Source organism: Mus musculus, chromosome 10 (genome assembly GCF_000001635.26).
Source record: "Mus musculus strain C57BL/6J chromosome 10, GRCm38.p6 C57BL/6J".
NCBI lineage: Eukaryota > Metazoa > Chordata > Mammalia > Rodentia > Muridae > Mus > Mus musculus.
This window is the reverse complement of record NC_000076.6, coordinates 30,684,984-30,703,184: the sequence shown is the minus strand read 5'-3', so window position 1 is coordinate 30,703,184 and position 18,201 is coordinate 30,684,984. Positions and strand designations below refer to the sequence as shown.

General features: G+C 38.7%; 1 protein-coding gene across 6 annotated transcripts in view; it reads left to right on the top strand.

The window, feature by feature from the left end:
• Window positions 1-18,201, top strand: part of Ncoa7 (nuclear receptor coactivator 7) — a 162,119-nt gene that overhangs the window by 104,516 nt on the left and 39,402 nt on the right. For 2 of the 6 annotated variants that reach the window (XM_011243153.3, XM_011243155.3), the window contains exons 5-10: window positions 1,159-1,266; window positions 4,942-5,055; window positions 6,992-7,117; window positions 8,932-9,116; window positions 11,398-12,428; window positions 13,283-13,481. In XM_011243153.3, coding sequence (XP_011241455.1) covers window positions 1,159-1,266; window positions 4,942-5,055; window positions 6,992-7,117; window positions 8,932-9,116; window positions 11,398-12,428; window positions 13,283-13,481 — 1,763 coding nt within the window. The remainder of the gene's footprint in view (window positions 1-1,158; window positions 1,267-4,941; window positions 5,056-6,991; window positions 7,118-8,931; window positions 9,117-11,397; window positions 12,429-13,282; window positions 13,482-18,201) is intronic. The other 4 variants (NM_001358841.1, NM_172495.6, XM_011243154.3 and 1 more) reach the window with 4 other exon arrangements.

The window sequence follows — 18,201 nt, the reverse complement described above, 5'->3', positions numbered from 1 at the left end:
TTGACTTTATTTTATCCTATTTACAATAAACAGAAATCTTGGATTGAAGATATGTTTTAGGGATAAGCCATACCACAACTAGAAATAGGATTTTCCAGTAAAGAATACAATCTACCGGTTTACAGTGTGCACAAATATACTGCAACATTTAACACTGCTCATTGATATGCTTGGTTTAATGTCTATTATGTGTCTATCATTCTCTTATTCAAGGCAGAAACTAGACCTCTTTTGTGTTGTATTCTTGGCCCATGCCAGGGTGTGTTTCCATATCCTTGAATCTATAGATAATAATGCTGCACAAATGTCATTTACTGTTACCTTACTCTATGTGCCACGAAGTCACCTTTGTTGTTGCACTTTGAGCTCCTGAAACCCAGCAGCTGTGTTTATCATAGATTGCATACTATATGAGCATACAATTGTAGTTCTATTTAAATTCACTGTGAAACAGCAGTGCTAATGGTCTGCTTTGACTTCTAAAAGTTTCTTTCTTAAAGTGACTTCTTTAGTTTCTTTAGAAGAAACTAAATGTTGTTGCTCTTCGATGATTCTATTCTTCTAATAAATCCTTGTTTTAGACTGACCATGTAAAGCTGTACAGCCAGTGAGCAGCAGACTTGGTGTGGATTCTCAGCCTTATGTTTTATGTTGATGTTAAAGCTGAAAATCCTTAGGGTTGGATGTGTTTTCTAATAGAAAATAATACACCTAAGTTAGTGCACGGCAACAGCAGAGGACGAGGAGGTCCAGAGATGAACCGCAGTTAAGATGCTTTTGTGTGTAGTTTTATTAAGTATTATAAAGGAGCCAAGCAGGGTAGTCACACCGAAAATCTCAGTACTTGGGTAGCTGAGACACAAGAGCTAAGGCAAACTTGAGGCAAAGTTGGGCTACCTAGTGATTTTCAGGCTGAAGTGCAACTTTGTTTCAATACAAAACTGAAACTCAACAGCAACATAAAAACAACCAGCTCAAGAAAGGACAGAAAAAGGAAAATTTAATAGCTGCTCTTTTACATGGTAGGTCTGAACAGAGCTATTATGTTTGGTTCAATGCTGTCATGACCAAGTTGGTACTTTGTATCTGTTTGTTGTTTGTCTGTTTGTTTTGGTTTTGCCTTACACACTCTGACTCTTGTTCATTTTTCTCCTGTAGGCTGGAAGCCAGGACACCCTCAACTCTGTTGCACTGAAGTTTAACGTCACTCCCAATAAATTAGTGGAATTGAATAAACTCTTCACACACACTATTGTTCCAGGCCAGGTAATTATTTTTTATGGTGACCATTACTTTAGAAATTTTGCCTTCATTTTTTTGTTACCAAAGTAAATAACTTAGTATTGGCGCCTCAAAATTGTCTTCAGTGATGACTCGTTCATCTCCCTTAGAGCCAAGAGTTCTGAAGGTGTCTTAGTTCTGATAATTAACTCAGATGTATCCTTGTGTTTACAGGGGCATCAAGAGGAGTTTTAGATTAAGAAACACTTTTTCCTGTCAAATATAACACGATCTCTTACAATGTTTAACTCTGATTTACGAGCTCAATTTAATCTATTAGGAAAGCATGGCCATCATTTCATTTTAATTTAGAAATAATTTTTTATCTTAATTTGTACCATAATTGTCCACTTGCCAAAGAAAAAGAAAGATATTGAGAAAAAATCGTCATGAGAAAACCAACCTACATTGTGCTTCAGGATTTTACGAACTTTAGTCAGCATAAATAAAGAACAAATGTACAGTGCTTCCTTTTAGTTTTGATAAAGTAAGTGTTTGGTACTCTGTACAGGATGTCAGATGATTTAGCTGGCTTGGTTTTTTTTGTTGTTGTTTTGTTTTGTTTTTCCTTCAAAAGTACATTTAACCAATGTGTTAATGGCTCAGTCACTGGAAACGCATCTCTAAGGTGAAGTGCAGCCTTGTCCACGGAATCACTGGCTATCTAATGCTATCTTGCTAGTAGATCTGAGCCTTCAGAGCCAGTTTGATTTGTTCTGTTTCCAGACAACTTGAGAGTTATCCTTCTGAGGTTGGTTTGCTGATCACCTTGAGATAGAGATGAACTAGGCTGGCTTTGACCATGGCAGGGATGTGGACTTTCTCATTGAATGAACTAAAAACTCTTACCCTAGACTTGTTGCTTCAAAAGACAAATACTAGGATCAGAATAGCTTTATAAAAAAAATAGCTGAGACCTACAGTGCTTTTCAGGAGACTCTGAGTTGTACTGTTTTGTGACTTGTTCCAAATGTGGTTTAATGTACAATGCATGTACTTTTGCAGTTTTAAGTGTCCTTCTGTGAATATACACTTAAAACTGTTTTCCTACTTATAAAACACCTTGGCTATATATACTGAATTGTTTTTCTCTAGGTTAAAGAGGCAATTTGTTTTATGATGAACGTTAAATCTCCTTAAATCACCTTAAATCACCTTAAATCTCCATTTCTCTTGTACTGGAACAAACACAAGAAGAAAACCTCTCCCCAGCCCCATTGTCAAGGCCCAGTTACACTTTACTGAAGAAGCCCACCCAGCTTCCCAGCCTTCTCACACGCTGTCGCCTACTGTGTTGCCTGTTACTTTCTCGGCATTCAGAGGCATTGGTTTCTCTAGTTTAACTACATAAAATAAATGCAGGCACTATGTACTAAGACCACACAACTAGAATCATTTCTGAATGGATTTCATTGGACTCAAAGCCTTGGCGGTTGCCATTCACTGATACTGAAGGTGTGGTAAACAGAAACCCTCTAAACCGCCTCAATGTGTTCGTTGCTAGCACATCATGGAAGCTCTATAGTTCAGTATGACGCTGTAGGCGAGTGCTTATACCCCGAGAAACGGGCTCGATCTGATCTTACAGAAACTAGATTCTACTAGCTGCTGATATGCCTCTTTGTTTACCTTTATGTCCACTCAGAGCTGCTTTTGATCAACCTCTCCATAGGTGTTTAATAATTGTGTGGCTCATATTTTCAGCAGTATCCAGTCATCAATCATCTTACATCCATTGACTTAGATTTTTCTCACCTTTATTTTAATGTATTTTCTGATTATAGCTCTTTTTTTGGGATTCAAATGAGGGTTGTTTTTTTTTTTTTTTTTTTTTTTTTTTTTTGTCCCCCGCTCCCTGTGTGTGTAGGTGTGTAAGTTTAGGTGCACACAAAAATTGGTGTGACAAAAGACTTTTGGGAGGCAGTTCTTTCTCTGTGAATGAGGCAGCATCAGTCTTTCTCTGCTCCTCAGCTGAGTGTTCAAGGCTAGCGGGCCTGCAAGTTTCCCTGTGCTTCCCCTGCCTCTGCCTCCCATCTTCTTATTAGGAAGCTGGGGCTATAGATGTGATGCTGCGTCTGGCTTTTTCTCCAGTTTCTCAGGTCATCAGGCTTGGACCTCAAACTCTGAGCCATCTTGCCAGCTCTCTGAAGTGAGTTTAAATAGCTAATGCTAAAATAGAAATGTTAACGCTATTGATATGAGATCAGCTGTTGAATGATTGGCCTCAAATTCTGTCAACAACAGCCAAGGTTTTTATGTTAAGATTATTGTTAAATTATAGTTGATTTCATGCCCAAATGTAGCTGTTTTATTGGAAGAATATTGAATTATGGTATCACAATACCAGTTCAGGATGCAGGCTGTTTTGCAGTGGAGACTTGGGCTACTTTTATTTTTAATCGATAAAATGCAAAGAGGAGAGAAAATGTAGGGATAACTATATTGGTACTACCTTGCACCATTCTCTGTATAGCCACCAGCCTGGACTGTCCCAGTGCTGCCTAGCAGGAGTATTCTATGTGGTAGCCTGCTGTGCGGTTTTTTTCTCTCTTCATATAGGTTTAGCATTTACAATGCAGAAATCTAAACTCCAAAATGCTCCAAATTCTGAAACTAAGCCCATTTGGGGCATTTTAGATTTGGAGTTTTCAGATTATTAAAGCAGGTTAAGTCTATGAATATATATATATATATATATATATATATATATATATGTGTGTGTGTGTGTGTGTGTGTGTGTATATATATACATACATATTTTAATTATACATTTAAATATATTTAATATATTAATAAATAGATATAGTAAATAATAGAAAAGTATATATTTACATACATGAGTGTTACATATAGTTATATATATATATAGTTTTACATATATATATACACATACACACACACACTCACACACACACATAGTCTTAGGGTAACATCATGACCAAGGTAACTTTTATAAAGGGAAACATTTATTGGGGCCAGCTCACAATTTCAGGGGTTTAATCCTTTATCATCATGGGGAAGAAGCATGGCAAGATCCAGGCAGACATGTGCTGGAGAAGTGCTCTGCAGGCAGCAGAAGGAGACTGTGTCTCACACTGGGCAGAGCTTGAGCATAGGAGACCTCAAAGCCCTCCCCCACAATCACACACTTCCTTTAATAAGGCCACACCTATTCCAACAAGACCACACCTCCTAATAGTACTACTCCCATGGACCAAACATTCAAAAACATGAGTCTGGGGTGGGGGGGCATACCTAGTCAACAACCACCACAACACACACACACACACACACACTGTATTACTGACTCCAAGTATTTCAGGTATACTCAAGCTGTTGCGTTACTCTTACTCCTTGGAAGGCTCTTCTCTCCCTCCTTTCCAGTTCCTACTGTGCAGGTTTTTCCTAGTCTGACCAGGTAGATACTCTCTGGTTCTCCTGCAGTGTCAGTAATCTGTAGCCATTACACTGTGACATTTATATTGCTGAGAATGGTTTGGGGGTAGTTTAGAAGACTCCATGTTGCTTGTTAATAGAAAGAAAGCTCCCTGGGTCTTGCTGAGGCACTGAGTGTGATGTACAGAGGGGTGAGTTCCCTCGGTGTGAGATCAGGAATTGCTTGACTTCAGCCCTCACTCAGCCATGCTGTCTTGTTCCCAGGTCCTGTTTGTGCCAGATGCCAACATCTCTTCTAGTACCATACAGCTTTCTTCATCCACCCCTGGTGCTACTGTCTCTCCATCATCATCAGATGCAGAGTATGATAAGCTGCCTGTATGTATGCCAGCATCTTACACAAGGGAGTTCATGCTTATGATTAGTTGTGGAAATCAGTTCACTATGTTTTTAAAAGATTACATTTGAAAACTTCTGTAAAGTGGTGAGGTTAGGAAAGTTGCTATCAGTTGAGAGAATGTAGCCTATCTCAATATACCTTTTTACAAAGGGTCTCAAAGGTAAAAGTACATGCTGTGTGCAAAAGCAGTGATTTTCAACCTTCCTAATACTGTGACCCTTTAATACAGTTTCTCATGTTGGGTTGACTCCCAACCATAAGATTATTTTTATCGCTACTTCATAACTGTAATTTTGCTACTATTATGTATTATAATATAAATACTAGTGTTTTCTGATGGATTTAGATGACCCCTGTGAAAGGGTCATTCAATCCCCAAAGGGGTCACTACCCACAGGTTGAGACCACCGTACAAAAGCTGGATGCAAAATCCCCAGTTAAGTGAGTACATTGTGCGTTTCCTAAGGAATTGGAATCAGTAATCTACAATGAGTTCTTTAATTTGGGATATTTTCGAAAACATTTAATGAAACAGTTTTATGGGCCTACATATATTTTTTGATCTTAGTTTGATTGGGATACTTAGCAATCTTACCGCTAATTTAGAAAATAAGCATTTTCAATTTCGTTAGGAGTTTGTGATGTTAGCATTAAAAATTCAGCTGTGTCATGAGTTTAGTTTTCTGATTGTTGATGTTTAAAAAAATAATTCAACTTTTAGTGCACTTCTAAAGAAAGGTATTAATACTCTGTTTTTATAGTCAAGAATTTATATCAGGTTACAAATAGTAGGGAAACTTTTGAAAACAAGAAAAATAAACAAATTGTAGTATTTTTTAATTAGGTATTTATTTCATTTACATTTCCAATGCTATCCCAAAAGTCCCCCCCCCCACACCCACTCCCCCACCCACCCACTCCCACCTCTTGGCCCTGGCGTTTCCCTGTACTGAGGCATATAAGGTCTGCACGACCAATGGGCCTCTCTTTCCATTGATGACTGACCAGGCCATCTTCTGATACATATGCAGCTAGAGACACGAGCTCTGGGGGGGTACTGGTTAGTTCATATTGTTGTTCCACCTATAGGGTTGCAGATCCCCCCAGCTCCCTGGGTACTTCCTCCAGCTCTTCCATTGGGGGCCCTGTGATCCATCCAATAGCTGACTGTGAGCATCCACTTCTGTGTTTGCTAGGCCCTGGCATAGTCTCACAAGAGACAGTTATATCAGGGTCCTTTCAGCAAATTCTTGCTAGTGTATGCAATGCTGTCAGCATTTGGAGGCTGATTATGGGATGGATCCCCGGGTATGGCAATCTCTAGATGGTCCATCCTTTCGTCTCAGCTCCAAACTCTGTCTCTGTAGCAACTTCCATGGGTGCCTTGCTCCCAATTCCAAAAAGGGGCAAAGTATCCACACCTTGGTCTTCATTCTTCCCGAGCTTCATGTGTTTTGCAAATTCTATCTTATATCTTGGGTATTCTAAGTTTCTGGGCTAATATCCACTTATCAGTGAGTACATATTGTGTGAGTTCTTTTGTGATTGAGTTACCTCACTCAGGATGATGCCCTCCAGGTCCATCCATTTGCCTAGGAATTTCATCAATTCATTCTTTTTAATAGCTGAGTAGTACTCCATTGTGTAAATGTACCACATTTTCTGTATCCATTCCTCTGTTGAGGGACATCTGGGTTCTTTCCAGCTTCTGGCTATTATAAATAAGGCTGCTATGAACATAGTGGAGCATGTGTCCTTCTTACCGGTTAGAAGGACAAATTGTAGTATTTTTGAAGGATATGTGTCATTTCCCTTTTTAATGTTTAAGGAGAAGTGTAGATAGCATACTTATGGTGTAATATGTTTTGCAAGGTGATTTTTTCCCCTTAATTTTGAACATTTTTGCTTTTATAGGATGCAGATTTAGCAAGAAAGGCCTTAAAACCCATCGAGAGGGTCTTATCATCTACTTCCGAAGAAGATGAGCCAGGTGTTGTAAAATTCCTCAAAATGAACTGTCGCTACTTCACTGATGGAAAGGTATCTGCCACTGTGATTGCTTACTGGTCAGGGAATCTGCAGAAACTAAATAAGAAGACCCATTGCTGGATGGGAGTATTTTACCCACAACTGAAGTGCATGATTTGACAAACATTCATTGATTTTTGTTTCTGGTTCCTTGGCCTTTTTCCTACTTAAGTGAATACAATCATTAAATGGAAACACGGTGTCTTGTGATTTTGGATTTGCCTTTTTTTTTGTTGGTTTTTTTGTTTGTTTGTTTGGTTGGTTTTTTATACCTCTTCACCTGTAAATTTTGTATGATTAAAATTCTAACTCTTACCTCTTGCTGGATATAAGATGCAAGGGAGGGTACTTAAGCATCCTTATTGTATACTTTTTCCATCTATCAGATAAGAATGGCACTAAAATTTAACTAGTGGGGTATAATACTTAAAGGAGATGAATCTCGTAATGATTTACCTTTAATCTAGGCAATGGAAGTTTTTAACTTAGTGTTGATGCTGGTGATGTTAGTGTTTAAAATTACTTCAGCTGTATCATGTTTTCACTTTTCTAGTTGTTGATATTTACAAAAGAAATCCAACTTTTTGTGAACTTCCAAATAAAGGTCTGTATTGATATTCTGTGCTGAATATTAATACAGACCTTTGACATTTTACATCAGATTATAAACAGCAGAGAAACTTTTGAAAGGAAAAAAATCCTGAACTGCAAACATTTCAGAAAGATAATTATAAGACTCATCAAAGTTAGCAACTGGCTTAGTCCCTGGGAGTCTCCTAAGGTCCCTCATAGATACTATCTTGCTGATCAACTGGGGAATTCAGTGTAATCTGAGAAAGTTCCAGGTTTTAGATCGGCAGGCTACTGACAAATTTCCACAGCACATCTGTACAAATTGGACCTGCAAGTTTTCCCTGTTGCCGTTTATATTAAATTTGACTGGAGATGATACTTGCAGTTATGTTAGACAAAAACATTGGGACTGTCCTTTGGCACCACGATTCCAATTCTCCTTCCGCACTACACACATGAGTCACACACTAGAAACATGGTAATGTCTTGCTGAGTGGATTGTAAAGCACCTTGTTCTTGACCATCAGTGGTCTTGGAACGGTCTGTTTTCTTTTTGATAGGGAAATGGGGACCCATGAGACGTGAGTGTATGGGGCAACATTTTTTCCCCCAAAAGCAAGAGGTTTATTTTCTGGAACATCAGTGTCAATCCTCAGTCAGTCCCTCGAGACGAGTGATGAGAAGGCAACCCCGAATGGCTATTACAAGCAGTTATATTTTTTAGGGACACAGGTTACATCAGCAAGGTTACAATTCAAACTTATTGGCTAGCAAGCATGACATGCATTTAAACTCTACCTGGGACTTTCCAGAGGGTCAGGTAACCATCAGTCAATACATTCTGAGAATTTTTTACTCAAGAATGTTCCTTTGGATGGAGAATGGAACTTGGCCTATCCTTGGCCCCAGGCAGGAGGAAGAAGCTATAAGGAGAGTGTGGGACTGGGGGTTCCTAATTCCTGCCCCCCTTTTTCTTGTTCAAACTCCAATCCTGGAGCTATGCTCAGGGGTCTTGGGTAACTAACAAGGCAAGATCTTAATACAGTCTTCCAGTTGCAGCTGTATGAGCAACCAGGAGCTGCCACTGCTCTGACTCCTTCCCAGCTACCAGCATTGTTTTCTAGCTTTCCGAACAGGGATGTGATTGTCACACAGGAGACTGGCTCAGGCAGTGGGAGGACATGGAAGGTTCTGTGATGGCTGAGGAATACTTTCCTATCCCAAGTAATACCTTCTGTTCCTTCCTTCTGCAGGGTGTGGTTGGGGGTGTCATGATTGTCACTCCTAACAACATCATGTTTGACCCTCATAAGTCCGATCCCTTAGTGATTGAAAACGGTTGCGAAGAATATGGTCTCATCTGCCCCATGGAAGAGGTGGTCTCCATTGCCCTGTACAGTGACATATCCCACATGAAGATCAAAGACGCCTTGCCATCGTAAGGGCCATTTCTTCTCTTTAGACCAGGGGCTAGAGTGAGCTTTAAATGGAATTTCAAAGTGAGGGTATTTGCAGAAGCAAGGGACTAAGAAGGAAACCAAGAGGTGGAGATTTTGTGTTGTGAAATTGAAAAATAGAAAAATGGGAAATAGAAATGATTAAGAAAATTTAGTAAAGTTTCCCAAATAGTAAAGGAAAAAAAATAGCTATTTAAGATCTACCTGGCGTCAGTGGTGGGGGGTTGGGGGAGGTAAAGAGGTAGAAGGTGGGGCAAAGAGGAGAGAATAAGGACTTTAGCTTAGCCATCCTCACTTCGGGGTTTTGGGGTGAAGGTGGGTATTTAATGGGTCCAGCTGCCACAGAAAGTAGGAAGGGAACAACTGTGAGGACTATCGATTCCCTAATAGTTGCTGGGCTAAATCTAGGAAAATATTAATTAACAGAGGAATGAGAACGAGTTGCCACCATTATATACTTAGTCTCAACAGTTCCTGGCAGTTGCAAGCATACAAAGCTTATGATTAAATCAGTCTTGCTTGGGGAACTGGCAGCTTGGACTAGAGCAAAGGAAGGAGAATGGAGGAGTGGGCAAGCTTGGGTAGGAGGCTGGAATGCAGGTGAATGTGTCAAGCGAGTCATTCTCCATGAGAGTGGGGAAGTAAAAGAGCTTGGATGTTTATGGAAGAAACTTCAACTTGTTAATCAAGGATGTGAAGAGTTCTTTAATCTGCAGGACACCTCAGTCTTTAGCCTACCAAATGAAATTTCAAGTTGCAATATGACAGGATTATCTCAGTCATTTAACTGTACAGTCAAAGCGTCCAAAGCGTTTTTTGGGATCGCTTAGCCCACTTAGTGGATTCACATTTCTACAGAACAAACGCTCAGCTACCACCGTCATTTTACCATAGCCTCCTATGAATGCTTATTAAATTGAAGGGTGAATTAAAGCTTTTACGCCATTTAGTAGCGCCTAGCACTTATATGGGGTTTCATTTCCTATTGGGAAAGGCCCGAGTTTTCCATGCAAATACTTCATAAAGTCACTCCAGGGAGGGAGTCTTTGTTTAAACTCAAAACTACTTGGAACTTAGTAATTTTATTGGCTTGATGATTTCTTTTAAAGCTAAAATGGACAAAGTACTACTTGAAAACCCTTTAAGAAAGCATACTTAATTCTGGAATTGAAAGTATTTACTTTGGAAAGGAATTTTTTATCTTTGTGAACTCAGCAGAGATGCTACTAGTATTGTAGGTGAAGACTCAGGGGCCCTCAAGATTATTACAGCCATACTAAAATGTGTATTTTTCTTAACCAAGTGCAGTGGTACAGGCTATAATCCTAGCCCTTGGGAGGTCTACGAAGGAGGGCTGTAAGTTCAAAGCAGTCTGGTTTACAAAACAAACTCACAAAGCAATAACATAAAAACTAGCAAACCACCATCCGAATTAAAACATTTAATGTCCTGGCTACTGATTTTGAACTTGGAAGAACATACTTAGCAAATCTTTTATATAATTCAAATCTAGTTCTAAGCATCTCCTGTTAGAGGGTAGTTAACTGACTATATCTCAGGATAACATGTTTCAGTTGATAAATTAAAAATTTTTAAATACCTTAGAAACAGAAGCAATGTTTTAAGAACTTTTCTGTAAAAGTTTTGATGTACCTCTTTAAATTGTAAAATGGTATTACTTCCAGTAACAATGAAAGTTAATTTTTGTACCTCCTTTGCAAGTAGCAATTTTTTTTAAAAAATTGGAAAAATCCATCTTTAAGGCAAGAAACACTATGTATATTCAAAGTCAGTTTATAGAGAACAGATAAATGAGCAGAGATATCAAGGATCCTTTCAGGATTCTGCTGTTGATTTCTAATTCCTACCAATTTCTAAAAAGGGAAACATTTGACTTCAGGAATTTTAGTCACTGATGCTAAATCTCTTCTTTGTGCTTCCCTTCATAAATGCCAGACACTTTATTTCATATTGAAGAGTCTTTCAGGTAACATCTGTATGCTCAGAACACATCTGTGTGATCTATCAGAAGGTACAACTCATGTGACTCATTCATTTGTCAGTCCTTTTGTTTGAGTTATATTTTATTTTACAGTCGGTCTCTTGGTTTCATTTTCTTATTTTGAAATCATTTTTTGCATAACTTTAAGTTGTAGTATGTTTTTGGTTTGTTTTGGTTGTATTGTTTTGTTTCTTTCCTCCAGTTCATTTTTGCTTTTATTTTTAACATTCTATGTGCATCCACCATTTTTGCCCCTACAGTGACCTACCTCGGGATCTTTGTCCTCTGTACAGGCCTGGAGAATGGGAGGACCTGGCTTCAGAGAAAGATATCAATCCATTCAGTAAATTCAAGTCCATCAACAAGGAAAAACGACAGCAGAATGGGGAGAGGACCCTTGCTTTAGATGCCAAATCAGTGCGCTCTCCTGAGGAGTCAACTGAACGTACTTGCACACGCATAGAGCCCCCAGACAACTCTGAATTGTGGAAATTAAAGAATCTGCAATCTTCCAGGGGAACAACCAGTGAGTCTCCCTCAGTGACCCAGCTCAGCATGCGTGCTGCCTTGGAACCTACAGCCAAAGAAAACTGTCTTTTAAAAGGAGATGAGGACTTTGTTGACTTGGAAGAACTTTCTTCTCAACCTGAGAGTGGAATCAACAAAGGAGATGCCACGAAAGAATGTCTTTCCTATGACCAAAAGAAGGATGGGCCGCATACAGTCATGTCTGCAAAGAAGGGGCACGTGCAGTCAGCCCAGGAAGTTATGGGACCAGAGAGTGATACTGAACTGAAGGGAGCCCTAGATCTAGAAACTGCTGAGAAGCAAGATGAAGCCCCAGAAGTAGACAAACACTCTGGATCCCCAGAAAACTTGGGGGAAAGCACGCTGAATATACACGAAGATCTAGATAAAATTAAACTCATTGAATTTTACCTAAATAAAAACAAGGAAGGGTCACAGCTGTTAGAAAATGTGCAGAAGTCAGAGTTAAGTGACCGCAAAAGTATTGAACCAGGAGGAATAGACATCACACTTAGTAGCTCTCTTCCCCAAGCAGGTGATTCCCCACCTGAGGACAACAAAGAGCCAGGTACACTCTGGGTAAAAGGGGGAGAAACTCTGCCCCTGAAACTAGATCCTAGTGCAGAGGAAACTGTAATTAACAATAAAGAGGTTCTGGATTCTTTGGGATCATCTCTAGACAAGATGTGTCACAGTGCACAGATGGATAACAAATCTGAGATTCAGTTATGGCTGTTAAAGAGAATTCAGGTACCAATTGAAGGTAAGACGTTGTTTGGTCGGGTTTTGGTTGGATGTTTTGTTTGGTGTGTGTGTATATGTGTGTGTGTGTGTGTGTATGTGTGTGTATGTGTGTGTGTATGTGTAGTATGTATGTTTCTGCGTGTGCATGTTCTCATATGTATGGCTACATATATACACATGGAAGCCGTGTGTCTTTGGTTATGGCCCACTTTAATTACTGAGGCAGACTGAGCATTAATGACTGAGGTAAAAATTTACAAAACAATTTGTAGACCTTGAACTAAATATAGATTTCTGTTTCAGAAGTATTTAACTCTTTCAAACAAATTTTTTTATTACCTTGCATGCCTAAATCTAAAGAAGTTGAAACTGTATATGTGTGTATGAGTGTATGAGAGAGATGGGGGGATGAATAGCAGGGGAGGACAGAAGAGGGGAGGGTAGAGGAGAGGAGGATAGAAGAGAGGAGGAGGAGAGGAGAGGAGTTCTCACTATGTATCCTTGGTAGAACTTGTTCTGTATACCAGGTGGCAATTCACAGAGATCCTCCTGCCTCTGCCTCCCAAGTGCTGGGATTAAAGTTGCATGCCACCATTCCCAGCCAAAAATGCTTTTGAGAGATTTTAGCTATAAACCATATTGCATTGTGGTGTTATGCTATTTGTCTCTGTGCTGGTTTTTATGCTTACCCTTAGTGTGTAGCATGTCATATAACATGTACTATCCTGAAACATGCAAGCATGTTGTCTTTGTGTGCCAAAGAGCGTCTTATGGTTCATTAGGTCTAATCCTATGTAGGTGAATCGTGCTCCCACACGGGGTCAGCCCCTCTTTGTAAGCTGAGAACCTTTTAACTGTCACTGGTGTTAACAGGGTTGAGGATTGCTTTCTTCTGTGATTCAGATATACTTCCCTCAAAAGAAGAGAAGAGTAAGACCCCGCCCATGTTTCTGTGCATCAAAGTGGGAAAGCCAATGAGAAAATCCTTTGCCAGTCACACCGCCACCATGGTTCAGCAGTATAGCAAGAGAAGAAAGCAGCCTGAATACTGGTTTGCTGTTCCCCGGGAGAGGTGAGCAGAGCTAAGGCAGCCCCCACTGCCCCAATTCCAGCTGCGTGTGGACCGTTTATCTGTAAATAATTTAGTTTATTCTTGAATAAGAACTTTTGCTTCATTATAACTTTGTTTTAGCTTCTTGAAGGGTGCATACTTGTTTTCTTGCATAAATGGTCATTTTGACACAACTGCAAAGTTGATTTTCAATTGAAGGAACATGCAAATAAGCTCAAATATATGAAATTGGACATAATCTTTGATGGGAATAAAGGAGCAAGCTAGAGCTGATCCAAGCTGGTGAAGTGTAGTAAAGAGACAGTATTGATGCTTGTTTTAAAAGTGCTTACATGGGCGAGAACTGACTATTCTAGGGCCTTCTGAAGGGAGCGTTTGACAGGAAGAGAACTATATGATGTTAGTCCCCAGGGTAGATAGCAGAGTTACATGGCTTTAAGGAGATTTAATGTTTTTATTTGTTGGGGGGGGGGCTCCTTGTATTTAAACTGGTAGTAATTATATATATTTATGAGTAGGATATTTATACATGTGTGTAACAGTCTACAAAGATCAAATCTGGGTAATTCGCATATCCATCTCCATAAACATTTATCATTTCTTTTTGGAGGGAGGGTTCACAAATCCTCCCTTGTGGCAGTTTTTAGATAGCAAATAGTGTTACAATCTCTCATTGCCCCCTGCACTAACGAGCTTGCTCCTTTTATCTAACTGATCTTGTCATTACGAGGGTCTCATGGTTGCACACGCAGGGGACTATGAAGAATATTTTCCTTGCCTGGCGTATTTCACATAATCCTCTAGACTCATCTGTGTTGCTGTAGAGCACAGGACTGCATTGACTTACAGCTTAGTAATAGTCTTGTGTGCTTATACCACCATTCATTCATCCACCATGTGTTGTTGGACATGACATGTAGATTGATGCCACATCGTGACTGTTAATGAATCAGTTCTACAGTGAACATGAGAATGCAGGCAGAGCTTTGTAGCAGCATATTACCAAAGAAGAGATCTTATTGATTTGGGGACAGATGATAGTGGCATAGCAATCTTTAGCAGTGTACTATAAATGATATGTTTATAGAATATAAAATAGGAACTTTAAAGGAAAATGAGAAATAGTCTTTTTAGAAATTGATTTATTTTTATACATGTGATGGAATAAAAAGACTTAGAATAAAGACTTAGAAAGGACTTAATTTTAACTCTGAAATCCACACACCTTTTCCTGACTAGTCACCAGCATCATCATTTGGACAGGTGTTTGATTAATAAATAGAACTTATTGACCTTCTGAATCATGAATTCTCACAAAGCCAAATGAGACTCTGAGCAAGGCCTTGCCTTCCAGATGGTTATTGCCTATGGTGGTAATTCTTACCAGAAGACTCACCTCATTTTAATAAATTACAGTTTAATGTGAAAATAATAGGATTTTACTGAATAAGTTTGCTAATATCTCCCCTTTCTCTTAGGTACAAACTTACATTACTAAGGGCAATAAACATAGTTTGTTTTGTATTTATGTGATGCACCCTCTAACCATGCATGCAACCCCAGGATCTCATGGAAGTTTTCAAGTGGAACTCTTGGGAATGTGCATGTCCATTTCCTACTGTTTCCTACTTACAAATGGTTCATCAGAAGAAATGTTAATTTCTGAAGCTCTGTTCTCTCAGGAGTAGAATATTGTAAATAGAGCCATCTCTGAAAAGATTTGGCCCCTTCATGATTTTATAGGTAAGGAAGAAATAGCACTGAATTTTTTAGCTACATTTGTGGGTTGTATAGACTTATCTGGTGAGGAAGAGAGGAGAAGGAGAAATATTGAGAGATTGGCTTATTACATATATACACACATGTATATATATGTGTGTGTGTGTGTGTGTGTGTGTGTGTGTGTGTGTGTGTGTGTGTGTGTGTGTAGTTTTTTTCTGAGAAAAAATAGAGTATTTGGAAATTGAGTTCCTTTCCGAATGGAACTGCATATACCTAGAGCTCTTGGAGAATAATTTAGCAATCCCATGTGTATTATTTTTCCTGTCATTCTTTAACTTGGAAGATACTTTTAATGCTGAAACAGTATTTTTCTTGGACCTCTTCCTCAAGTGGTTTTGCAAACTTCTTAATATAGGTCATGTGTTGAATTCCATCACACTTTATATTGACATAGCTTACTTGTCTTTGAGTAGCAAATAGTTTTCTTTCTTGAATTCATTATCAATTAGCCAAATATTGTCTTGGGGACATGTTACATTTGTTAATTATGATAGCTTTTGTGATAAATATTAGGGAATTTTCTCATAACTATTCCCTTTTGTATTTCAATGCGTCCCTGGCCCTAAATAAAATTTGCATTTTAGAATAAGAGAGGATAGATAGAGTGGCCCTATAGTTATGTCCCACCAAGACTTCCAAGTGCTTAGTATGAAAAGTACATTTATTTTAATAACAATTTATAGAATTATTAAACTTAAGCTCATCTGAAGAACTTAATGAGGAGCAAAGGAGTGCCATGAAGTATTTCTTATTTTGCTGATAGATTCTATATCCCTTCACTAGCCCTCTGCTGAGTGAATCCATTTGTCTATTGGTGTGTCAACTGTAGTGCTGAGTCACACTAACAGATGCTGCCTTCTAAATCACATTGTCCTCTCATCGATCTTAGAGATGTGACATCAAATTCTTCAAGATGTGTCACTGTGATTCATCCACTGCCCCAGTGCTCCTGGTTACAGGGAAATAGTTAAAGGTTGACATAACGTATCAAGTATATGCATGAGGTTGACATAACGTATCAAGTATATACATGAGGTTGACATGACATTACATGTATATACATGAGGTTGACATAGCATAACAAGTATATACATGAGGTTGACATAACATAACAAGTATATACATGAGGTTGATATAACATAACAAGTATATACATGAGGTTAACATAACATATCAAGTATATTCATCACTGTTCCTCCCCATTGTTCCTAGTATTCCTTAAGTAGATATTAGATTTTTTTCCTTCTTGGTACTTATTACTAATAAATTAATGCTACTAAATCCACTTCTTGTTCCTGTGCAGTGTGTTGCGACTCCCTTAGCTCCAACAATAAAGGAATAGTTTGTAAGTAAGAAAACAGAGTTACACAACTCCCTGCATAATCTCTGGTTATTTCTTTTGTATGTCTGATAGGTTTTATTTTTGTTTTCTGTACCAATTCTTACTAAATCATAAGCATTAGAAATTGGAGAATTCAATTAATTTAATTTAAATTTGCCTAAAACATAATGGTCTTATTCCTTGGTGGAAATTGTCAGTAGGTCTAAGATCTCCAAGACTCCAGGAAGACTGGCAGCTCCTTCATACTCAGTCAGATAACACTGCTTGAAATGCACTCAGATTCTCCTGTGGGTTAAATACATGACAACCTTAACCTGTCTCTGTCTCCACTACATTTTGCAAAGTCAGCTACTTCTCTTGAGTAATCTGAGAATGGCGATGTTATGCTTGGGATATTTGTGAAATTTCTAGATTTCTGATTATATAACTACAAGATCCCAGCTTTCTTTGCTTTGGCTCCTGGTCCTAATTTAACCATAAAAGCAGTGGATAATTTCAATCTGTCAGTAATCTAATTTAAATTGGGAATTCCTTATCTGAAAGGTTTATATCTTGATGTAATTCTAGTATCTGAATCATAGCAGAATATTATGACTGACATGTCTTTTTCAAAATGTTTCTATTAAAATCTAAAATAGAATGCCCACTTGTAGCCCCACAAATTCAACTGTCCATTTACTCAGATCTGGATTAGGCAGAGTGAAGGAGAGCTTATGGGACACCCATTAGCTACTCTCCCTGGCCATGCTAGGCAAGGATGTATTAAGTGGTGCCTTGCACCGTTAACTGATACAACTGTTCCACAAGGCATTCTGCATTTTACCAATGGTGGACCTGGGATGCACTGAATTTTGACACCTTGCTCGTATCTATTTAACTTTAAATCTTATCTCCATCTTACACCAGAGTACACAGTCCAAATTATATTCATTACACTATTCGTTTATGTTATTGAATCATGGAAATGAGGTTTAGGAAAGGATATTTAACAGTTGGAGTCATTTCATGGCTAGTGTCTTAGGGTTTTATTGTTGTGAAGAGACACCATGACCATGACAACTCTTATAAAGGACAACATTTAATGGGGCTGGCTTCCAGTTTTAGAAGTTTAGCCCATTATCATCATGGCAGGAAACATGCAGACAGACATGGTGCTGGAGAAAGAGCTGAGAGTTCTACATCTTGATATGCAGGCAGCATGAAGTAAACTGAAACACACTTCCCCCAACAATGCCACACATCCTAATATTGCCACTCCCTATGTGGACCTGTGTGGGCCATTCTCATTCAGACCACCACAGCTATTGAGGATATATAGCATCTCCAAGTGTTGTCTCCCTGGACACTATTGAAATGCCTTTTCTCTGGTCTGATCTCTGCAAGGAATGTGGTGAGAAAGGATGTGGATTAGGAGTGCCCTCCTTGGTACTCTTTAATTGAACTAAGGGAGTCTAATCTGAATATAGTATTAAAATAAAGAACGTGCCTAACATGTTCATGGTCTGATATTAGATTTCTTAAAAAGCAGTTGCAATCCTGTTTTTATCATTAGATCACTATTAGGATGAACTTTGTTGATAAAGTAAGCAGGCTTCT